The 24,156-nt window shown below is 43.4% G+C and overlaps 2 protein-coding genes across 13 annotated transcripts in view; one reads left to right on the top strand and one right to left on the bottom strand.

Annotated features, from left to right (window-relative positions):
* Positions 1–2,382, bottom strand: part of ZC3H7B (zinc finger CCCH-type containing 7B) — a 51,534-nt gene extending 49,152 nt beyond the window's left edge. For 2 of the 7 annotated variants that reach the window (XM_023934654.2, XM_023934663.2), the window contains exon 1: positions 1,602–1,764. In XM_023934654.2, coding sequence (XP_023790422.2) covers positions 1,602–1,701 — 100 coding nt within the window. In that variant the 5' untranslated portion in view covers positions 1,702–1,764. Of the gene's footprint in view, positions 1–1,601 lie in introns of all 7 variants that reach the window. The other 5 variants (XM_086885701.1, XM_086885702.1, XM_086885703.1 and 2 more) reach the window with 5 other exon arrangements.
* Positions 2,344–24,156, top strand: RANGAP1 (Ran GTPase activating protein 1). Of its 6 annotated transcripts, none has more exons than XM_086885716.1 (17): positions 2,344–2,599; positions 3,241–3,278; positions 4,838–4,976; positions 6,085–6,212; positions 7,116–7,175; positions 7,824–8,003; positions 8,845–8,979; positions 10,145–10,303; positions 10,477–10,590; positions 12,067–12,166; positions 12,896–12,980; positions 13,371–13,512; positions 13,977–14,090; positions 14,423–14,525; positions 16,209–16,297; positions 18,128–18,249; positions 19,610–23,857. In XM_086885716.1, exons 3-17 carry the CDS (start codon positions 4,865–4,867, stop codon positions 19,641–19,643), a joined length of 1,677 nt encoding a protein of 558 aa, XP_086741842.1. In that variant the 5' UTR covers positions 2,344–2,599; positions 3,241–3,278; positions 4,838–4,864; the 3' UTR covers positions 19,644–23,857. The 6 variants fall into 6 exon arrangements, with proteins under 6 accessions (XP_086741842.1, XP_086741840.1, XP_086741841.1 ...); XM_086885714.1 differs by having other exon boundaries at positions 2,377–2,599; positions 23,019–24,156; XM_023934758.2 differs by lacking the exon at positions 2,344–2,599 and adding an exon at positions 2,611–3,018 and having other exon boundaries at positions 19,610–19,991.

Here is a 24,156-nt window from a genome sequence, read left to right as displayed (position 1 = left end):
TCTGTACTCTGCCAAGATTCAAAGGCAGATAGAAGGTAATATCTGAAGTGTACTAAACTTGCCTGATATTTAAAACGCATTGATCAGAAAAGGAAAGACTTCACTATAGTGTGTAGGATTTGCTTCTGACAGCACTGTAAACACAATAAACTGATAATTTATGAAATATAGGCTGTGACTTGTATAGTGTACCTTATGACACTGGAGAACATTGTCTAATGATCTAAAATTACAATGCACATTTTTACGTATTGGTTTTGATCCAAAGATTGCTACTATCCATGGATAAGAAAATGTTTGTTTTTATTAACCCTTCAGAAGATTTGTTGTTTCTTAATTTAAGGTGGTGAGACAATGAGTAGAACCTAAACTAAGGTTTCTGATGTCTGGTGCAGAAGCTGCTGGGCAAAATGCACATGAAGTGGCAAACCCTGTTGATGGGGTGGTTTTGGGCAGAAGAAAAGTGGAGCAGGTCTGGAGGCAGAAAGTAAATACAGGGAGCAGATATGCCAGATCACAGTGGGAGGGCAGCCTTACAGAGCCATCACCAAATGAGTCACAGAGTCCAGGACACCTACAACCCTGCAGCACTTGTGAAAGGAAAAGACATCACTACTGGATGAGAAGAAAGGTTAAGAGGAGATGAGGAAAAAGAGGAACAAAACCAAATTGTAGACACAATCAATAGTTATGCTGGAATAAACACTAGTTTTTCATTTAAGAACATTCATTTTCATGACTGCATTTCTCAATTGAAAGTCATGTTGTGCTTTCCTCCATCCCAATTTCCTTTGTCTGTAAGACTGAGGTGTCCTGCAAGGTCATGATTTGGCATGTACCACTCCTCTCGTGAAGTAAAATCTCTCATTAGCAGTTAACATGAAGAATTTCAGTTTGCAAGTGCAGTTATTGAAGTCTCAGTCTCATGTGCAGTAGTCAGCAAGAGTCAAACACTGCAAAACCCTGCTACAAACCAGATACAGTGTCATAGAAGTTACTTTGATTTGTAAAGCTATTTTTTTAGGAAGAATGAATGTATGGATCTATCCTACAGTGGCATGGTATGTCTACATTCCAATACAGCTGCAACTGTAGTCAATGCCTTTATTCTTGCTCCTTGGTCACAAACAATATTTGTGAGAATGACAGGGAAGGGAATCTGATGTATTTAATAAGAATCCTGTTTATTACTAACATTTATTTATTTATTTATTTATTTCTAAAAATTGTGAGGAACTAATATCCAGTCCCAAATGTCTTGCTTATATTTTCCAGGATCAAGCTCCTTCTCAAGCTCACACTAATTTAGTTCCTCATCAGCTCTATGTATTCCAGCAGCTTTATGCTTCTCACATACAGCCATAGTCTAGTGTCTAAGTGGTTCTTAATTCTCTTCAGCTGCAAAAGAAACTTCTCGTACTATTTGTGAGGCTGGTCATCGAGCACCATCAACTACTTAAAAACTTGCTTATTAAAAACACGGGAATTTTGTGAGAGACTGGAAAATGCCTCTCACAATGTTTTGGGACTAAATAGCAGAATAAATCCTACCAATGGGCCACCTCAGTAGCGATCTGAAAGGTACCTGAAATGGCACCTACCTTGGTGCCTGTAGGTTGCAGGTTGCAGAGAAGGGACTGGGGTGCTGTGCCAACCCACTACAGCAGCAGGCAGGTCTGTGCACAGCTCACCCTGCCTCATCCGATGTACTTCTGTTTCTATACTCACAAGAAAATGTCATGCACAATGTGCACACGCGGCTGTCACACAAACCAAGGCTTTTTTGCATCCTGAAGCAGGAATGGCTATGCACTGCAAGGTGAAAGCGACAGGATGAGAGGACATAGTCTTACGCTGCACCAGGGGAGGTTCAGGTTGGCCATCAGGAAGAATTTCATCACAGAAAGGTGACTGGGCATTGGGACAGGCTGCCCAGGGAAGTGGTGTTGTCACCTTCCCTTGAGGTGTTTAAGGAAAGGCTGGATGTGGCACTTAGTGCCATGGTCTAGTTGACAAGGTATTGTTTAATCACAGGTTGGACTCGATGATATCAGGTCTTTCCCAAGCTAGCAGATTCTGTGATTCTGTAATTCTGTGAAATGCCTTCCTTAGCAGGACGGTCTGACAGTAACATGCCAAGTACAGACAGGGACATCATCTAGGCGAGGCTTCACATCCGAAGGTGCTCGTGTCCCACCTGCGGGCTTGCGGGACCTCCCCAGCGACTCTTCCACGAACGCGGGTTGTGAGCGCGGCCCGGTCACAACTCCGCGCAGCCCGTCCGGGCCGCTGGCCGCACCCGGAGCCGAGGGCAGGGGCAGGACTACAGCTCCCGGCATGCCCCGCGGCCGCCGCCGCGCGCGCCCCCGCAACCCCGCCCACTCGCGGCGCGGCGACACCGGCCGGGCTGCGGCGCGGCGGTGGAGCGCGTCCAGTGACGTCACTAGGCAGCAGCCAATCCCGGAGCGGGGAGCAGAACTGCCGGCGTTCAAATCCTCCGCCTCCCCCGCCCGCCCCTCACCCAGCGGCCCCGGCGCGGCGGCGGCGTGAGCCTCCCGCGCCTTCCCCGGCAGCCACCGGCGGCGGAATCCCCGAGGAGGTGAGGGGGAAAGGCGGCAGCCGCCGCCGTTAGCGGCCGGCGGAGGGGGCCGTGCGTGGGATGTGGCGATCCCGCGGGCTGTCGCGCTCCTCGGCCCCGCCTGCGGGGGGCGCTCCCACGCGTAGGCGGGAGTTCCCCCTTCGTGGGCGCGCGTCACGCGTGTCCGTCCGCGGCTCCCTCTCCCGGCTCCCTCTCCCCGCGCGGAGCGGGATGGGGCGTTCCGGCCGTGCTTTGGGCCCCGTTACACGGGGCTGGGGAGGAGCGTGCGGCCGGCGCTCGGCGGCTCCCGTGGGCAAAGAGAGGAGCCTTGGGCCGCCCCTGGAGCGAGCGACGCGGGGAGGCTCTCCGCGGCTGGCAGGGCGGGGACCTCGGGCTGTCGCCCCGCGCTACCGGGGCCTCCGTTCCCGGGCGAGCAGCAGGTAGCCGGTGTGTTGTCTGTTGGGGTCGACGAAGCGTTGTAATTAAAGTATTCGTCTGAACTAACTTCTTTGATCATCAGGAAATGTAAAGTTTCATACAGCCTTTAATTTTAAAGGAAACATGTCTTCAGGCATTGTCAGATCTTGATTGTGTTTGCCAAATAGACTAACTCTCTTTTCTTTTTTTTCTTCTTTTTTTTTTTCTCTTATTTTTTCCCAAAGCTTTCTCTGTGGGAGAATTAACAGTGAAGAGACCTCTGGTAGGTTGACAGTTGGGTGTTGCTGACGTGTGCTGTAAAACATGCTTCAGGATGTGATGCTGGATTTGCGTGTTGAGATTAGGAGGCAGTCTGTGCGTAAGGTGAAGAGTGACAAAGGAGATTCAAGGGAAAGAGAAGCCAAGAGGAGGAGTACATCTGTAAAGAAGTTGATCATAGTAGAATTGAACTAGTTTTTTAAGAGTAAAGTTGTTAATTGAAATAGGTGGACAGACTGACTTCTGCAGATGTAACTACAGTTCCTGTCTGGTAAAGCCTTCAGGGTATGGAGGATGACCTCTTTTTCTTCCTTCCCAGTGTGGGATTGGCAGAGGCTGGGAGTGTCTGTGAGTTTGGCATCTGTATGGTCTGGTAGGAGTGGAATAAGTTACGTGGGTTTCTTTCTACTGACAGCACCTACTTGAGAGGATAGTCATCCTAGAAAAATTATGTTCTTCAGCCTTGGAGATTTTTACCTTTTATTTCCAAAAGCGATATTAAAATTAAAGACCACTGAAGAGAAGTCATGCCCTAGGGAAGCTGGAAGCTTCACAGATGGGTATCAGGAGGAAAATATGTATATACAGCTTTTGTATAGAGGATATTTTAAAACCACCACTGTTGACCTCAAACAGCTACAAGAGTGTGGGGTCGCTTCTAATCAGATAAGAATGGAAGGGAACCAGTTTTCTGTTGTAGGAATGAAACTTCATCTCTTCTGACATCTAAAGTCTAAGTGTGTGGTTTCTAAGCATTAGCTGTGTGTAGTCTTTTATGCCTTTTATAATCTTTTATACCAGTGGAGGTAGTGGGATAAGAAATGTACTCTGTTTATCCTGCTCAATGGATGGAGGCCAGTTCCTTCAAAGAGTGATTAATATTCATTAAATAATGCTATGCAGATGCTACCAGACATGGCTAGCTTCAAACTTATGCCTCAAGGCTAAATGTTCACTAATTTATTGTAAGTGTATGATCATCCTGTTTAATATGTGATGAATTTGTGTGGAACATCTGAAGGGAAAGAGCACTGAGGAAGCTGAGAGAGTTTTGTATGCAGCACACACAATGTTCTCAGCAACTCGGTGGTTCTGGAACTGTGCTGACAAGGGCACTACTGGGAATATCACTGAAAAGCAACTGTGTTCATTCTAACTTGCTTTGGAGAGTAGGGGAAGCGTGCAGCACATATAATTAAAGGATGGGGTTTGAAACAAGAGGAATACTGTGTTATAATTGTTAATCTTGCACAAAGTATAATGTCTTAATGTGGCCTTAATCCATAGTTTTACCTGCTGCTTATGAGGTATAAGAGCTCCATCAAAACCCAAGTCTTGTCAGTGTTGGAAGAATCAGCACCATCTGACTGGTTGGCTTTGGAATATTAATCTAGCCTAGCTATCTTAATTGAACTCTGGGGAAAAGTAGTAGTGACACTGAAAAATCAATTAGATAGCCGAGTAACAAAAACCACATTAGTGTTTAAATAAATATGGTTATTTGTATAGATGGTTTATTGTAGTTAGAGAGTTTTTATGGTGACAGTTTCTTTTGATTGACAGCTCTTAACCTTTGGAAAAAGCAGGAAAATGGCATCAGAAGATATCACTAAGCTTGCAGAGTCACTTGCCAAAACCAAAGTGGGTGGTGGACAATTGAGCTTCAAAGGCCAGAGCCTTAAACTCAACACAGCTGAAGATGGTAAGAGAAAATACCCTTATGCTTTGGAAGTGTCTCCCTGAAGCTGTAAAATCTTGCAGTAAACTTTCTGCTAATTCTGCACGGACAAGTTTTCATAACATAGCTGTGATGCAGGGGTCCATCAGCTACAGCTGCTTCTGATAGGGACATTTCCTCCCCTTCTGGTACCCTGCTTTGACCTGGTGCCCTGGCAGTGCTGCAGCTGCTGTAACTGGGGTTTGTGTGCCTGGTTTGCAGTTGTTGTATTCTTGGTGTTCTCTCTAAGTGCCTTTGACAGTCACTAGGCATTAGAAGTTAGTGCTCCTTTTAAAAACAGTAAACAAGTGCATCACAGCTCTTGGAACAAGACGTGCACAGAGGAACATGCTGATATGTTAGCCTGCTGCCCTAGGTCACTTTCTCTCTTGTTGGTGTATGTGTGAATGTCTGGAGAAAAATGTACATATTGGATCAACATTTCTGCTATGAGCGTGTTTTTCAGAGAGGTTATTTGTTATACTGCTTTTTTTTTTTTTGGCTAATGCCAAAGGTGGAGCTTTTTAATAGGTTGGCTTAGTAGTTCAAAGGCCCTGAACTTTAGGGAAAGGCCTTGGAGCTTGGGAGCAATAGCAAGTGCCCATTGGCAGGAGAGACTGCAGCTTGCTCCTTTGCCTTGCATAAGATTAGTATAGACTTTTAAATCCTTCCACCTTGACATGTTTGGTAAACAGATTACTTCTGCCAGTCAGTGAGAACTTTTTCCTGTTGATGTGACACCAGTTCTCCCATCAACTTCTGACTTAGTCTCTGCACCTCTCCAGGGATATGTACTCTAGCTTTTAAACTATGTGCTGAATGGCAGAGGAATTTTATTTGGGAAGTAAAGAAACTTACTCTTGCAAATAGGAGGGTAGGTACCAGAACAGGAAAAAAAAATATGAGAAGGCAGGGTAGGGAATGGAGAGTCTTCTTTCTGGTGACCTGACACTTCAGCTCTGTTCCCATTGCTGTTTCAGGTGTTGTTCTAGCTGTTTTTGCTAGAGGTTGAACAAGTATTATTGCATCTCAGGGTTACTGTGGTAACCAAGACAATGGTTAAAAGACCAACTAGATTATCTGCTTCTTGCAGCTGAAAAAGTCATCAAGCAAATTGAGGAATTTGATGGCCTGGAAGCCTTGCGTCTGGAAGGCAACACAGTGGGTGTGGAGGCAGCAAAGGTTATTGCCAAAGCCTTGGAGAAGAAAAGTGAGCTCAAGGTGAGATTCTTAAGTGGGCAGTAGTCAAGGGGAAGAAATAATGTGGAAATAGTGAAGGCCTGTCTAGGCTCTTCCTGCAGAAACCTGCCTTGAAGTACCCCCAAAGCTTGCTTGGTGGCTCTTCCACAGGAGGAAGAGCAACTTTATGAAAACACAGCATAACTTGGAGATTTTGGGATAATGGGAACACCTTCTGCATTCCTAACTTTCTGTTTAGAAGGCTTCCAATCTTAAGCTGGGAAGCTGTGTGAGGAAGAGCCTCTATTGAAGGCAGCATCTTAAACAAAGAGCCGTGGCAACAAAACACTGAGTTCAAAAGAAGCTCTGTGGAGAGTGAGTCTTCAGAGAATGTCTCAATAGGGAGGAAATAATGAAGGAAATGCAACAGGAGGTTAATCTTTGCCCAAGCTATGTTTGCCTACTCTTGCTCTACCCTAATGTTAAGGGGATGCTGTGCTACTGGAAGCACTACACTGTCCCTTGAAGGAGAGTGGTATGAGACATTGATATGCATTAATCACTCAAGTGTGGCTTTTCAAGTAAGTTCAGATTGTTGAGCTTCATACCTTAGTAAAATCTGCATAGCTAATGTATTCTTCTGTTTCCTGTTGCTTTTTTCTGTGGCAATTTTCTCAGCAGAAAAGAATTCCAGCTTGAACACAAGCAAGAATTATTATATATGGTGTTTGTGGTGTGCATTTCAGTTACTTCATCCTTGCAAGTGAAGTGACTGTAACACTGGTTCTTGCAGCTCTTTAGTACAATCAAATCACAACCCAAGGGAAGGGAGACAGCATTAAGCTGTCCCCAGTGATGAAAAGCAGCTTGTATGTGTGAATGTTTATTACAGCTGTGTTGACCTAAATGCTTTAGTGGGTTTTATCTGTATGCTTCTTATTTTAGAGGTGTCATTGGAGTGACATGTTCACAGGCAGGCTAAGGTCTGAGATCCCTCCTGCTTTGGTAAGTAAACACTAGATCTGAGACTTCTGACTAATAAAACCTTTTTCTCACCTCTCATGCTTTTTGTGGGAGTCTGCATTTTGGTAGAGCTGATCCTTCTCTGTGCTGTTAGCACTAAATGTTTCAGAATAGGTGAGTGGTTCTCTTTTGCTCTCCGTCTATGAGATGGAGAAGAGTTGATTAAAGCAAGTCCATGCTGGTGAAGGAACTTTTCACTGGGAAAAACATCTTCATGACCCAACAGAAAAAGTGAGAGCTAAGCTTTCTAAATAGATCATATTGCTATGTCTTCTAAGACCATTACAGAGCTCTTCGTCTCCTTGAGTCCTGTGGAGCCAGAACATAAAGCTCAACACTGATGAAGACAGTATTTCAGCAGTGTAGAGTGGGAAATTAACTTTGAAAAGTAGTTGACCTAAAGGGTGGGGATACTATCTTGGTAACTGCTTTATGGTTATCTTTAGCTTAATTTGTGCAACTTCCTCTCTGGATTTAGCAGAAAAGTTTTATTTCCCAATGCAGCTTTGCAGAATGTCTTCAAAGTGGAAATTTTTTTGCAGCATCACTGTCATACCTAGCCACTGCAGTGATGTTGTCACTAAAAGTTAATCCATTCCTTCCCACCCACTGCCATCTGTTTCCTTACAGATCTCTTTAGGGGATGCACTCATATCTGCTGGAGCCCATCTGGTGGAGTTGGACCTGAGTGACAATGCCTTTGGGCCAGACGGTGTGCGTGGCTTTGAGGCTCTGCTGAAGAGCCCTGCATGCTACACTCTGCAGGAACTCAAGCTCAATAACTGTGGCATGGGCATTGGCGGTGGCAAGGTAAGGGTTATCTCCTCTTTGGGAATGATGTTGGAAGCAATCTCTGGTGATTGCCAACTCCCCTGCTTAGGGCAACTACAACTACACCAGGTTCTTCAAGCTTGGTCTAGTCAGGTTTTGAATAGGGAGACTTCACAAGCTCTATGAATAGTCTATCCCAGTGCTGAGCAACCCTCATAGTAAAAAAAGGGAGTTTGTGTTAAAATGGTATTTTCTCTGCACTTTGTGTGCAGTTGTTTCTGACTGCCTTCTTTATACCACCTTTTCCACTCATCTTGTTGTTCTGGCTGTTTTTACACAGGGATAATATTTTCCCCAGAGCCTTTTCCTCTCCAGCCTTAGTAATCTCAGGGGTCAGTATTAACCTAGTGAGTAAAGTTCTCCAGTTGAGGTCCAGGCACCATTTGCTGGACACACCCCAGTAAATCCATGTAGGAGCCTTGTACTGGACACTCCTTGAATTCTTTTCACAGGGCTAAGTAGAGAAGGATCTGACCTCCTATGAGTCTTTTTTCCCAAGGCAGGCCCATAGAATTCCTTTGCTTCAGGTGTGTATTGTTAGCTCATGGTCAACTTCTTACCCATATATGCTTGTCTGATTAGAAGCAAAATGTTCTTGATGGCTCAGTGAGTTTTAGTGTTGCAAAATTATCAATTCTTGCCTGAGACCACAGCGTGCAAGTGCTGCAGGCAGAGACAGTTTTATTGTATACCCTGTTGTAGAAACAGGTACATTTCAGCGATGCCCAAAGTATTTCTCAAGGGCTGGATCTACGAAACACAACAGGATTCCTGTAGAGTGATATGCTGGGGGAGTTTAAGCTGCTTCTTTTATCTTTAGATATTGGCAGCTGCTCTGAAAGAGTGTCACAGGAAGTCAAGTGCCCAGGGCAAGCCTCTTGCTTTAAAAATATTTGTGGCTGGCAGAAATCGTCTGGAGAATGATGGTGCCACTGCTCTGGCTGAAGCCTTCGGGGTGAGTATCAAACCAGAGCTGCTTTGACAGCACGTTGGAGCAAGCTATGATTCAGCACTAAAGATGATGCACACAGAGTTTACCTCAGCTTGGAGGCAGGAGCTGGTGGTCTGTTCACTGAAGTCACAATGTTTCTTGCTGCTGAAACTGGAGTCTTCAACAAGTGGAATTTGAGTTGGTGACCGAGTGTTTATATGACCTAAATTTCCGAGCACATAACTAGTAGCTGTGTAAAGTAGTTACCTGAGGGAGAAATAGTCATCTCCTAAGTAATTTAATGGTCCTGTTCCTTTTCCTCTCTATGCTAATGGTTGTTGACTGGCACTGGGGTAGGTATCCCAGCTTGTTCTCTTGAGTGCTGCTTTGCTCAGTTATCTGGCAAAAGCAGCCCAATGTTTTTGCTAGGATCATCTGGTCAGAGCTGGAAGTGTTGCCTGGCTTTCTCTAGGTGTCACTGACCCTATTGCACTTTTGTGGGAGGAAGAGAATTCACTGTGATTGAGGCCACCTAATTCCCTTTTCATACCTCAGTTGCTGCTAGGAGTGACTTCTGAATTATATATTGTCAGATATATTGACAATGATATTGCAGGTTACAGGTTAACTTTTTTTGTAAAGAACTGCCTATATGTGATTTTGAGTAATCAGAAATCATGGCAAAAATAAGACTTTTTAAATACTTAAGAGTTGTATAACAATGTGATTCACGGAGAATCAAGATTGAATGGCACTGCCAGAATGGGGTTAATAACTGTGTTACGTGACATGCTGTTTAGTCCATAAATAATATTTGTACTAGTTTTCTTATGTGTTTGCTTCTGTGGTCAGGGCAAAATGTAAATTTTAATTAGGAAATTAGTGATGTTGTGTGGTCTATTTCAGTGTTGTTGAACCACAGGTGGGATCTTGTTTTAAGTTAGAGCAGGCATATAGGACAATGATACTTGTCTCTTTGAGTCAGGGCTTTGTATTTATCTGGCACTTGCCATGTGTCTGTGATTTCACTTAGATTTGTGACAGAATTGCTGGTAAATAATTCACTGTAGCAGAACCAATGGAGTTTTGAAACTCAGAACAATTTTAAATAAATCCTAAGAGCGGAGCAGTATACTCCTGAGCTGAAGTATGATTTCTAAAAGCTTTTTTTGTCTACATCCTTTCCCAGATCATTGGAACTTTAGAAGAGGTCCATATGCCACAGAATGGAATTAACCATCCTGGCATAACAGCACTGGCACAGGCCTTTGCTATCAATCCACTGCTTAAGGTTATAAACTTGAATGACAACACCTTCACAGAGAAAGGAGCTGTGGCCATGGCAGAGGTGAGTTGTTCTAAGCAGTTGTTTTGGATTTTGTCTCAAGTCTGGTTGGCATTAACGCCTTTGGGCTGGTGGAACCATGCCATGCTGCAGTGGGGAAGATGACATTCCAGAAGTAATAGGATGTGCACTTACTTGCATGTCCACTTTCAAATCTGTGTTGTCTTGCTCTGCAGACTCTGAAGGCACTTCGGCAGATTGAAGTCATCAACTTTGGGGACTGCCTGGTGCGTTCCAAGGGTGCTGTTGCTATTGCTGATGCTGTTAAAGAAGGGCTTCATAAATTAAAGGTATTGTCTGCTTGCTGTTCAGCTCTTTTGAAAAATGCCAAGTTTCCCATTTCATGTTTTTCTGTTCATTCTCCTACCACTACTGATTACTTCAAGGTAAAATTCAGTCTGTGCAGGCTCTGTGCTCACAACTGAAAAGCAACAAGCTGTGCTGTAGATCAGTGGCATCCCACCATCCAGTGAGGGCTGTGCTATGTGGAGGTGTACCAGTGATCTGTTTAGTCTTTGCTTGATGTTTTTGTAGCTGTTGGCTCAACTCAGCAAGTGCTACTCAAGAAATCTGATAATGGAAGTACCTGCTATTAGAACTTCCCAGAGCTTCAAAAGTGGGAAGTGACACAAAGGGGACTTCATGAACAGCTTGTCTCCTCAGCATTTCATAGCTCATACAGTTAATGCTTTTTCTTTGTTAGAGCATCAACCAGGGGTCCAAGTATATTTCATTCTGTGGTGATACCACTGCCTTCTACATCAGTATTTGCACAGGACTTGAATCTGACAACATTCTGCATAGGCTGAAGTCAAATTAATAACATAAGCAAACTCAGATCTCTTAAAAACACCTGCCATGAGTCACAACTGCCCTGAGACAGATGCTGAACATGTGATTCCTAATCTTGCAGTCAAAGACAAAAATTAATATCTGTGTGTATGAACCTGGTACAGAAAGGTTCTTTGTGGTGTGTGATCCCTTGCTTGGGCTTCTGGTTTTACTGGAACTTGTTTGAATCTCCCAAGCAAACTTAAGTAATGGGGTGTTGAGATGAACAGACAGAAGTTAAATTGATTTTTCCAGAGTGGAAATGGTTAAGGAAGAGTAGCATGAAGCAATTTCAGCTGATTCATTCTGTTCAAGGACTTCTTCCTTTCTGCTGTTAATATTCAATCCCTTCTCAGGAAGGGATTGATTGAGCACAGTGTGGAATGGTGGTGGAAGGTGTCTGGCTGTTGAGTCACTTCACTCTTACTAGTCCACATGGTTTCTCTGTTGGCTGGGTCTGTCAGAAGTAGTACCACTCATGGCTTGTTTTTTGAAGGCCTGAACTTGCAACTGAGGTGTCAAAGGAAATGTGCAATCTGTTTAGTACAATAGCTGCCCTTCTTCTGTTAGACTTACTGGAGAGTGAGTTTTGGAGTGCTCTTGTGACCCTTGATAAGTGAAGATCTCATCAGCTGACTGCTAAGGACTGAAATGTCTGCTACCTTTGAGGTGAGCAGTGGTCTGTAGGTATTTTAAAATTACCACGTCTAATATAGTGCTGCTCTTAAGTACCAGTATGTTTCAAAATTCCCCTTTCAAGTATATGAGGTAGGAGTATGTCAGGCTTTATTTTCAATTAGCAATACTTTTTTTTTTTTTGCTGGGAGCCTCTTCAAATGAAGGTCTTTCCAGGACACTTGTGAGGCCATGAAATTTATGGGTATGATAGATGTTAATAGGAATTCTGCAGACAAAATGTTCTTCTGCATTTTTAGGAACTGAATTTGTCTTTCTGTGAGATCAAACGAGATGCTGCTCTGACTGTTGCTGAAGCTATTGAAGATAAGACAGAGTTGGAGAAGTTGGATCTCAATGGTATGTAAGTTTGCTAGATCCAAGTATGTCTAGTTTGATTCCAATGAGAAACCAGTAGGAAGAATGTTGACAGAACCACAAAATCTGTTCCTGCAAGTGTCAGCATATAAAAACAGTACTCAGTAGCTGAACTTGCATGACCTTGGGACAGGAAATGGTTGGATCCTGAAAGCTTTCTTAAACCATGAACTTGGTTAAACTGGTAAGCATTTTTAGTATACCTGAAAGGTGGAAAGATTAAGCTGATATCTATACCTGTTTTCAGTAAATCTCTGATTATTCAATGCTATCTCAGATACTTCATACCTGCAAACAAAAGCCTTTATGTTCAACTCTGCCGAAGAGTGAGAACTTTTGACTTTTGTTGGCTTTTGCTGTTTATACCTTGGGTCACTGCATTTCACTGGTGCTATGCTGTGTGTCCTTGTTTTAGAATTGCTAAGTTCAAGAGCTATTTAGAGAAATAACAGGAAGCCTCTCAACCAGACCCTGAAGCATTAGGGGGTTTTCACCTCCAGCCATTGTGTAATGCCGCTGAAATTTCTTTAACAACTGTTTGATTCTGTCTGAGAAATGCAGTTTTTGTTGCTGCCTCTAAGGTGGTGTGCAGAAATAGCATTTAACTGTTTGATTTCAGAAACAAGAGATAGACAAGAATATACAGCTAAGTCCTCAAGAACAAACTTGTGTGCATCTGTCAAGTCTACTCCCTTTCCTCTATGAACCTAGGTAACTGTCTGGGAGAGGAGGTGTGTGAGCAACTCCATGAGATCCTTGAAGGCTTCAATATGGCATCAGTGCTGGGATCTTTGAGGTAGGCATAGTACCAGATTTTAAATCAGAAGTTTTCTGACAATTTTCATCAACACTTTCATTGACTTATCTCATTTTAAAATAAGAACTCTCATTGCTGGTGGATGTTGATCTGAGTGTGGAGCACACCTAAGGATGTGTCTTAAACTTGTTTTGTTTTCATTGATGGACTTACTGTAGCATTAGTAACTGATTGTGTTTGTTGATCTTTTCGTGCTGTTCCCTGCTGGGTGAGTGATGTCTGAGCATCCTCTTGGTGTGGTGTAGGTGAGATGTGCTTCTTGCAGTAGGAACTTTGAGGAGAGGCTGCTCTTTTGTTCTTGAAAAGTTGAGTGCCAGTGTACAGGAATTCCAGGTCTAATTAATGGAATGTGTAACATTCAAACCTTAGTGATGACGAAGGGGAGGAGGATGAGGAGGAGGAAGAAGATGAAGAGGAGGAGGAGGAGGAAGAGGAGGAGGAACAACAACAGCTGAAGGAGAGAGAGGAAGAGCAGGAGTCACTGACTCCTAAGAAGATAATTGATTCACAGGTAAGCTTACTGCCAGATGGATTCTTGTTTCATCAGCTGGAGAAGAGTAAAGGAGGAAATGAGATTCTGGAGTCTGAACTTTAAGTGCTGACAGGCAGTCACATTCTTGCATGGGCTGGCACTATTGTAACAGAGATAACATTCAGGAAATAAAATTAATTAGTTGAAAAATGTATTTTGTTAAAGTGGGCATGTTGTACATACATGTGGAGGGAAAGGCTGAGTAGTGGTGGTAGCAAAAATCTTGCATGTTCAGGAAGTGGTGGGGACCTTGTACATGCAGTGCCATGCCCTTGTGCTTCCATGTCCTGGCCATTCCAGCTCTGGCCTTAAGTCAGCCTCAGGCTGTTTTCAAACAGAACAGATTCTGGCCTGGTATAGCTGTGCCCTAAGCAGTCTCATCTGCTTCTGCTGAACCAATTTACTTTCAAGAATAAACTTAAGATGAATTCTGCCTGTTTCAGGCTTCAACTCCAGTGCTCTCTCCTCCTGTGGATGTTGCCACATTCCTTGCTTTCCCATCACCAGAGAAGCTGCTGCGACTAGGACCAAAGTGCTCTGTGCTAATAGCTCAGCAGGTAGGTGAGCTGGTGCTTGCCTGGGCATGTTTTTTCTTTCAAAATTGTTTAATTGCTAGAGGTGATAACTTGACCTAGATTTGCATCTTTTCTCCAGTGATCCCAAAGAATCTTATGGAGGCAGATGATGCAGCTAATGGTGAAACTGGCATCAGAACTTGTACAGAATGTAATTTTGTTTTGTGTTGCTTGTGCCTTCTGATATGGCCAAGGCAAAGCTGATGTCAGTCAGCTGAAGACAGTAATTCTTGCCAGAATCAAGCAGAGTCTAGCAAAGACCCATGTTGTGTAGCTGTCTAGCAGTTAACTGATCTCTGTATTTTCTCTTTCAGACAGATACATCTGATGTAGAGAAAGTAGTTGCAACCCTCCTAAGGATATCCTCAGTCTTCAAAGATGAAGCCCCTGTGAAAACAGCAGTGCATGAGACAACAGGTGACTGGATCTTTCTTCACTTTGTGGTGTGACCCGGGTCAGTGCCATAGACACCACTGCAAGGTGGGACAAGGCCCCTGTGGGCCAGGCCATTGAGCCTTTTTGTCCCTAACAAAAAACAGGGACAACAAAGTGCAAAACTGTGCCCCACTGCTGTGTGGAGTGGAAGATTCATTCTGAACCTGCCATATTTTGTGCTTTGTCTCTGTTGTAGCTGCTGTTGTTGTGGGCCAGTGCTGCCCTTAGTGCATCTCCTTGATGCTGGGCTGTCCATAGCCAGTAGTTCTGGGTTTTAAGGTCAGTTTCCTTTCCAAGGCTGTTTATTTAAAAAGCATGTTGCAGAAAGTAGCCTCCCTAGTGCAGTGTTATGAGACTGTAAAGAGAGACCTCTTGTTGATGTCTCTTATCCTTAATTTTTTCAGGAAACTGATTTCCAACCTGGAGCAAGACACAGAAACCAATGTTCAAACAAAGAGCCCTTTCTCAAACTATATTGGAGTACTATTGGATTAGTGTGTGGACTAATAGTATATTCCTTCATGGTTTTGCTTGGAAATCAGAATTTCTAAGCAATCCTGGGCATGTGACCACTTTGATATTTTTTGAATCCTCTAGCAGTTCAATTCTCCCACACATTAGCTACCTATCTTTATTGTGCAAAAAAAATGGGATCAGTTATTTTGAAGCCCACTTAAGGTGGTTTACTGTGTATTTCCCTAATTTGGAATTTCTTTGTTTGGAATTCATAGACATGGTGAAACTGTTGTTTTACAAACAGTAACACAGTAGTTCTCTATAGTTGGTTATAGTTTCCAGTCAGTGAAAAATAGTCAGTTGGCACCTCACTGAGCTAGTGCACCTTGGCTCATGCCTGTTAAGAGTTGTCTCGAGTAAAAAAATAGAACAAATGATATTACTGTTATCCCAAGTGTGTTTGTGTACATAATTCTTTATTCCTCCTTCTTCAGGAAAGGTAGAACCTGGCAATTTTCTTCCTTAAAAGCAGCCATCAGCTGACAATGAGGGCCCTGGTTAATGTTTGGCACTGTTCTACAGCCACTCTAGTGAATTCTGCCTACTCTAAGAAAACAGAATTGTCAGAGGTCAAAAATGGGTTGTCTTGCTCCTTGTACACATGAGATATTAAAGTGCTGGTTTGCCCATTGTTTGTAGCACAGTATTGGTCCTGAGGGAGCCCAGAAAACAGCTGAACAAACTTTCTCATTGTGCTCTCTCATTCCTTGTGGTTTGAAATGGAAGGTGAATTGTTTCTGGCCTTTAAGAAGTCAAGGCTCTACCTTTTGGTGCACTTGCTCATCTGCTCATGTTTATATGTATGCTATGTCTATACATGCAAAACATGCTCAAGTGCACAGAGCAGAGTATCTGGTGGTGCACAGGACCAGGATGTATTGCATCTGAAGCTTGGCAGTGTGGGAATTCTTATGTGGGCTTTGTGTGTTCTGCTGGATTTTTAAAATTTGTTTTCTCCTTTATACTTAAGAGGTTTTACCTGTCTTAGTGTTTCAGAGCTTATGGCTACAGGGACAAATTAAATCTTAACAGATATTATACCACAAAACTGATTTAACAGCTTAGTTTCTTTATGATCCATTTTAATCTTAAAATCCATAAATGTCCTTTTCCTGTATTGCTTAAATTAATGTGCATATCTCTTTTTAGATGCCTTGATGAGGAAAGCCTTCAGTTCTGCCACATTTAATTCAGATGCATTCGTCACAAACCTTTTGGTCCACATGGGACTACTTAAGGTGAGGAAGCAGGAAAGAGTTAAGTCATGGTCTGTTTAGGCTGTTGAAGGCCAGACTGGCAGGATTTTGGGTAATTATGTTGCCATGGAAGCAGCTGGGTGCCTGTGCATGCCTGATGCCCAGGGACAATGGAAGTCTGCAGGTCGAGCAGAAACTGCAAATTGCAAGGCTGCATTAGGATGAAGGATGTGTCACCTTTTTGTACATCTGCTTAATGTACTTTGCATTCTCAGTCATTCCCTGAAGGTAGGGAGGGGCAGGTAGGGCAATAATGCTGCTGCTGGACTGTGGTGTCTATAAAAGCCATGTCAATGTTATTAGTTATTGGCAATGTTATTAGTTATTTGGCTCCTTTAGGGCATTTCTTGAGAGCATGTCTCAAAAATGTGTATCAGCTACTCATGCCAGATCAATGGCATTCAAATTCATGCTTTGGAGGCTCTTTGCCAAATGCTAGTGTTAAGTCATTAGTTGCAAGGAATAAACTCATTGTGAGAAGATGGAGGGTCAGTGGAAAGCCTGTGATTTTAATAGAATTGGTAGCTTTATTTTCAGTGAGGTGACTGTGGAGAGGTTCTGTCTGCAACACCTTTGCCTGCTTGTGCTACAGGGGTTAGTGCTTCTTGCTGCCTCAGGAGCTGGAAGCTGAGAATATAAACTTGAACTAAGACAATTCTAAACTACAGAAAAGCCATAATCTCAGTTATAGCAGCCTGCTATTAAACAAGTTTATGAATGTCCTTCTGGTTATATTCAGCTTGGGGGCCCAGACCCTTGTTGACATGCACAGATAAGATTTAATTTCCTAAAAATCAATTTAGCCTCTCCCTCTATTCATTGTATGCTGGACCAGCACTGAGCTTCCTACTTCCCAGAAGGGTCAATGGAAGCCGAGGTAGTGTTTGGTTCTGCAGAATGCCTCTTTTGAGGACTGCCAGCTACCTCTTTCCCATATGGAAAATGGTGATATGCATGAATGACAAAGCACAAACCTGTGCTCCTGAAGAATTCTTTCAGGCCTGGAAGTGGCACTGATGATAAAGCCCTGGAGGATCAGCCTGCTGATTGTCATCTCTGGTGCCTAATTCATCACCACTCCCTTACATGTGGAGAAGGTGCATACTGCATTTTCAGTCCTATGTAGCTAGAAGCATGTGGGCAACCGATATTCTTAATACTGTAAACTCCAAGGTCATACAGCAGGGACACAGGTCTGTGACATATTCTGCAGAATGAGGAGTTTAGTTGAAATGCCAGTAGAGAAATAAATGAAAACAATGTAAGAGATGGGACATGTAGGGTAGCATCACGTTAGGAGTAAGAATTACTTATGCACCATGTAAGCAAGGGGATGACTGTTGGCTTTATCTTGTATATAACAGTGAAATCAGTTCTGGGAACACTGCATCAGGTTCTGTAGGGAGCCTGACAAAGAGCTGGAGGTGGTATAAAAATGACCTACAGAATAATACAATAAAAATTAAGGCAGCTGAATTCTTTATGGACTGAAGTATGGTGAAATTTCTCTTGAACACTTTGACACAGAGCCTCTGAGAAGATTTGGCTGTTTCACTTGCAGATTCACTGCTTCCCTTTACCTATTAGTACTGCTGTCAGTTGATAAGTACTAGAATGTTCTTGATACATTGTTTTAGGTGTTGGGACACTATGGAATTGGCCACCTTTGTCTTGTACTTAATCTAGTGACCAGCTTTCTCTGCTGCAGTGTGTGGGAGCACTTCATTTAGCAGAGAATTCCTTGTCTGTGAATTACAGTGGGTTAGATCAAATCCCAGTTGTCTGATGTCTGATTTCTTGTCTATTTCTCAGAGTGAAGAGAAGATCAAAACTGTTCCAAGCCTCTATGGTATTCTTATGACCTTGAACCATATGGTCCAGCAGGATTATTTCCCTAAATCCCTGGTCCCAGTTCTCTCAGCTTTTGTTACAAAGTGAGTATTGTATTTGCCATGCAGTTTTCTCTGTGGGAGCTTGTGAAACTGTTTGAGGGTTAATAGCTACATGTAAGCTGCTGTGAAAGCCCACTAAATGTCTGTTCTGAAACTGAGAATTAATAGCTTAATGGGCCTCTATTTTATCTTATTTACCCCAGTATGTGAGGTTCAGAGTTTAAAGAAAATCCTAAAGAGGGAAAAGTGGGAAGTTGGCTTTGTAAGGAAGTGGCTCTGAAGGAGAGACTGCTAATGCCTCTCACAGAAGAAATATTTTGAGCTTAAGGAAACCTGCTGGGTTTCTGGCCTCTGCTTAAGTGAACTGTGGGTAGGCTGGCTCTAACTATGCCCTCCAAGTCATCCTTCAGAGTTAAGAGGGTCAGCAGAGCTCTGCCAGAGTTGTCATGCTGTGTGACACTGAACACCAGCAGATGAAAACTGCAAAGCACAAAGACTGAATTGTTTTTTTTAAATGGAACTTCCTACTGTGACAGCAGCTAAGTTAGTGATTTTTCTGAGACCTAAATGGGGAGCATAAGTACTGAAGAAGCTGCTTTTACTCACTGCCAGTACTTAGTGTTGTTACTTCCACTAGGGTATAGAACCAACCCCTGCCCCCCCCCAGCTTTAGCTCTTTTAATGTATTAAATGGCTATGGAAACCATATCTCTCTGGAATTTAAGTCAGTGTCAACTTCAGCATTGATGAGATTTAAGGGGGAATAAAATCCACCAAATAGATTTGCAATAGGATTACTTACTACTGTTCAACAGTCAGAGGAGAAACAGTCCAAAAATGTCACTTTAGGCAAAACAGCAGAGGCCTGAAATCTATTTGGAGCTTGATGTGGCTGGCTCAGCATGGACCATATGCTGTGTGGGGTGAGAGCAGCTTTTTGGCAGGTTCCATAATGAGGCTTAAGCCTTCCTGAATTTCATGGTATATGGGTTAGCAGCAGCTGCTTAGGATCCCTTGCTGGTGAAAGGTGGAGGCATCAGATAGTTGTGGTCAGTATTAAACATGTACAGTAGGCATGCAGTTGAATATTGGCAGTCTGTCTTAGTTCTGCTGGGCTTGGAAGGTGGCCAGTTGTGATAGGGGAAAAGAATTTTTCCAAGCATTGCTGTGGCTGAAGCTGTCAAAACTGATATGCAGCAGTGGTTTGTGTCCATAAACGCCAACCATGCTAAGGTGAGTTTTGGAAAAGAAAGTATCTTGTTTACACATGTGCAAATGCTAACTGGAGGCCCTTCTTGTGGAACACTTTGCCTGCTGCCTCCTCTATCTTTGATCGGGTTACAAGCCAGTGACCATGTGCTTTACCAACTGAACAAATATACCTCCAACTCGATCATTACAGGTTTAAGCAAGAAGTACCAGAACTTGCCATGTGAAATTACCCAGACTTATCACTGAATTTCTGCTGTTTCCTACACTGCTGCCTTGATCTTGCTTGTTGATCAAGCCCCAGTCTTCAAAATGGAATTTAAGTTGCTGGAAGCTGAGAATACAGAAGAAGGACTTCTGTAAGAAGAAAGGGCATTTGACTGTCTTGTTTGTGTCAGGTAGCAGGGCCCAGAGTAGCCTCTTAATTCTAAGTGTCCTGACAAATTTTGTTCAGCAAAGACATTTGTCTCTCTCTTCCTGTACCTGTGCATGTAGGCTTTTCCCAATAAATGTTTTCAAGCTGTACATGACCCTGTATGTGACAAAATAAAGAGTAAAATTTTGGTCTTCATGAATTCATCAACGCAAACCCCATTGAATCCAGAGCATTGCACTACGAGCACAAGAGGGGAGAGTCTCTTGGTGGAAGTATGAGACTGCTCATAGGTTCTGTAGAAGCTGAGTGAGAGCCTCTCTCAGTGGAAGGCAGATTTTCCTGCCTGCCTGTGCTATGTACCAGTGCTAATAATGTCAAGCCTCCACTGCCCCTGGTGCTATGAAATGCTTGGAGCTGAAGTTTTCTGCTTTACAAACTTTTGAAAGCTGTGAGGTTATAGGGGATCTTTTGTCTTGTGCTGCATAGTTGAAGTCCATGCTAGATATAAGCAATCTATCTTTGTTACATGAACATAGGCATTTCTTACAATGCTTTCCCTTAAAGGGAATGAGGACAACAGCTCTTAAATCTCTGTATTGGGTGAATGTAAGCAGTTCAAGAACCCCACAGTCCATTTCAAACAGCCTGTTGTTGTTAAACCCCAGCTACCACTTAGCCTCACACAGCCACTTACTCTCACCCCAGTGGGATGGGGAAGAGAAGGGGAAGACTGAAAGTGTGCAGACTCAGGAGTTGATGTGAAGATGGGTTAATAGGTAAAGCAAAAGCTCCATCTACAAGCAAAGCAAGGACTTAATTTACCACTTCCACCATTTCCAGGAAAGCTCCATCATAGCTAGTTTCTGCTTTATCTGATAAGCATGATGCCATGTGCTATGGAATATCCCTTTGGACAGTTGGGATCAGCTGGGGCTGTGTCCCCTCCTGGCTTCTTGTGCACCCCTGGCCTGCTTGCTGGTGGGGTGAGAAACAAACTGCTTTGATGTTGTGTGAGCCCTGCTCAGCAGTAACTGAAACATCCCTTTGTTATCAGCACTGCTTCCAGCACAAATCCTGTGAAGAAAACTGCCCCAGCCAAAACCAACACACAGCTTCTCAATTAACCTCTATCCCTTGTCTCTTCTTGGAATTCAGTCAGAGTAAAATTGCTATCCTAAAGATAAACCTCTACCTGGTTAACCTAGTAATACTCAGAACTCATCTGGCCTCTGTTTCTGCAACAAATCTAATTCCACTCTGTCAAACCTATGATTCCTTCACTTGTAGAAAACTGATATGCATTTTTGTGGTATTTTCTATTTTTTTTTTTTTCTCCTTTTGGTTTGTGGTTAGCTCTTTTGCGCTTTCAGAACTAAATTCCTGTTGCTACCTAGGCCAGAGCTCTGCTGTCTTTCACTGCAAGGGACTTCTGGAATAGGCACTTACCTCCTTCCTTTTGTGACAATTTGTTGTTGTAGGCAGTGTTCTCTATTCAATAATAATTACAGAATTATGGATACAGACTGTAAACAGCATCTCTCTTACTCTGCTTGCTGTCAAGCTTTATTTGGGTTTTTTGGACGCAAGAGGGTGCTGTGAATCCACATGTGCTTTTCTATAATTTTTTAGGTGGAAATACTGAAATTATGTGGATGTCTGCCTCCCCAGTTGTGACTTGCTGGAGGTGATGGGGTTTGTGTTTGGTTGGTTTTTAGGTGGTTTGTTTGGGGTTTTTTATGTTGCTGTTTGCTGTTGAATTGCATCACATCACTCTCTTTCAACAGTTTGTAGCATGGAGTGGCAGGCAGGTAACTCCACAGCAAATACAGAGGATTTTATTGCTAGAAGAGGCTTAGTGTTAGGAGAGGGGGCTGAGGGATCTTGTCTGTGATCAGCAGCAGTAGTCCAGGTTCTCTATTTCCAAAAACGGGCACCTGCCTGGATGGAACCATCTGTCTCATTGCCAGCAGGGCTGGGTCTTCCAAAGATGAGGGCTGAAATGTGTCTCCCAGCCACTTTGAAGATAAAAACTCCAAGCTGTAGTTGTGTGACACTGCATGTTCAGTATGAGGCACTGAATGGCACTTGGGGGAAATAAAAAGGGTTAAGTCTTCTCCAGGATATGCTTCTATTAAACTGCAGCAGCCATGGGGTGATGTGGCAAACAACCTCTGCAGCCATTGGGTGTGTGCTGTACACCTGGAGGTGAGCTCCTTGTCCTTCCTAGATGTTCCACTCTTTATTTCAGCTCACCCTTCTTTCCCAAACTGAGTAGGCTTCATTGTTAAAGGTTATTTTGGTGTGGTGTGCTGGGAGAGAGATAAAATTAATGATTTCTATTCTCAGAACAGTGGAAAACATTGGATTAAAATTCTTTGGAGGAGGTTCCCTAATGGATGGATAGAGACTGGTAAAAGTTTCAGTGATGCTGAGCCAGCGGTTAGCCTCTAGAAACAGAAATGTACATTATTGGGAGGCGATGGAAACACTGCAGAAATTTAGCCTCATGTTAACCCTGCTGTAAGTGTATTTCCATGGTTTCATTTCAGGGAGCTTATTCTGTGTAAATCTGACTTAGCTATTGCATCCTGTGTCTTGGGCTCTTTCAGGTGTCATTCTGCATATACATCTGTTCTGTGGGCCTGAAAGGTGGCCCAGCAAAGTCAGTCAGGTGTTACTTGACCTCGGGGAAGGAGAGGACAGGAGGTGGTGCTGCCTCTCTTAAAGACTCTAAAAATCCTGAGGCCAAAGTCACCATCAGATTATAGATAGCAGATGACTTGGTCAGAAAAGATTTGAGTGCTCACAAGATCATGTCCTGTGTCTTGGGGCTTTAAACAGTGAAACTTTATGGAAGAATCCATTGCCAGAAGAGAGGGAAGGGGGTTTCCATCCCCATCATTCAACTCAAAATGAGACACTGGGCTGCAGAGATAAAAGTCAGTAGCAGATTGTTTTTAGTTATGGAAATAAATGTTCTGATTCTTGACCACCGTCTTCCTGACTTGTACTCTCAGGAGAGAGGGACAGGCTCTGAATGGGAAGCAGGGGTCTGGGCAGCAGTGATGGAATGGTTTTGGAAGAGAGAACTGAGGGCAAGATTTTTAGGTTTTTGGGCATACACACCCAATGCATTGTAAATAGTGTTTATTTGCTCAGTCAAAGGCAGACACAAAGCAATTCTTAAATTCAGTACTTTAAATCTCTCTTTCACTTCTTTCCACAGACCCAACCGTGCTCTTGACTCCTGTTCATTTGCTCGCCACATGCTCTTACAGACCCTCCACCAGCTGTAAGAGACAAGAGATGTGCCCTTCCTTCCTCATAGGACTCATCAGCAGAGAACTTGGAGCCACAAAGTGGGAAAAGATCCCACAGCCCATACAGACATGTTGGCTTTTTTTTTTTTTCTCCCTGTAGGAAGTCTGTCCTTCCTTCTGCTTTCATAAACTTGAAAAAATCCTGCTGAATTGTCTTCCTAATCCTCTTGAAGTGATTCCCTGGTCTGTAGGACAGGTGCTTACACTACAATAAGTCTGTACTGCTGTGAGCTCGGCATGAATTGAAGAGTTCTCCATTTTGGTTGCATTGGCAAGGGTGCCAAGACTAACATGGGGCCCAGAAGAGCTCTCATCTGCATTAACCCAGTTGGGCATTTTATTTTATTGGACTTTGAACTCCTGCCTTATAGCATTTAGCACTGTGCCAGGGGGAGGCTGTGCTGCTGCTGCTGCTGCTGCTGCCCTGCTTCTCTGGGCCATGGGGGTGCTGCTCATGGGTCAGAGGGCTGAGGTGTGATTCTCTTTGGTTCTTCTTTCAAGTCTGTTGTCAATGGCAGTGTGTGGCTGATGTTTATTTTAATGTACTCTTCCCCTTCTGCTGTGGCTTGGAGTATTTGTGTAGTGTGGCTGATCATGTTGGCCATTGCTTAATGGAGTGAACATATTTTATTGTAAATTTTTTTTTTGCCATTGCCTGTGTTGTTTATTCTTCCTGCCCTTTTCCTTCTCACTCTAATTAAATAGGCTTGGTTTGGAAATTAATACAATCCACGAAATCCCTGTGGAATGTGTCCCTTTCTCTTTCCTTTGACAAAACACTGGGCCTGTGCGCACTGTTGACATGTTTGAAAGCCAAGCACGTGTTAGAATATGGAGAGAGAAGGTTGTGCTTTTCTCTTGCACTGAACAAGTAGCAGCAGATGCCCCTAAATCTGTCTGGAGGATTGTCTGTGTTGCCCATATGTGCCTTCTGACCACCACCGCCACGTTCCTCCTTACAACATAGAAATCTTTATGGTGATTGCCTGAAATGTTATGTAAATAAATCTAACTTCACAGCCTTACTGTGATTTGTAAAACCTA

Source organism: Cyanistes caeruleus, chromosome 4, assembly GCF_971803275.1.
Source record: "Cyanistes caeruleus chromosome 4, bCyaCae1.hap1.1, whole genome shotgun sequence".
NCBI classification, from domain to species: Eukaryota; Metazoa; Chordata; class Aves; order Passeriformes; family Paridae; genus Cyanistes; species Cyanistes caeruleus.
The sequence above is the reverse complement of the archived record's forward strand: the minus strand, read 5'-3'. Positions and strand labels throughout refer to the sequence as shown.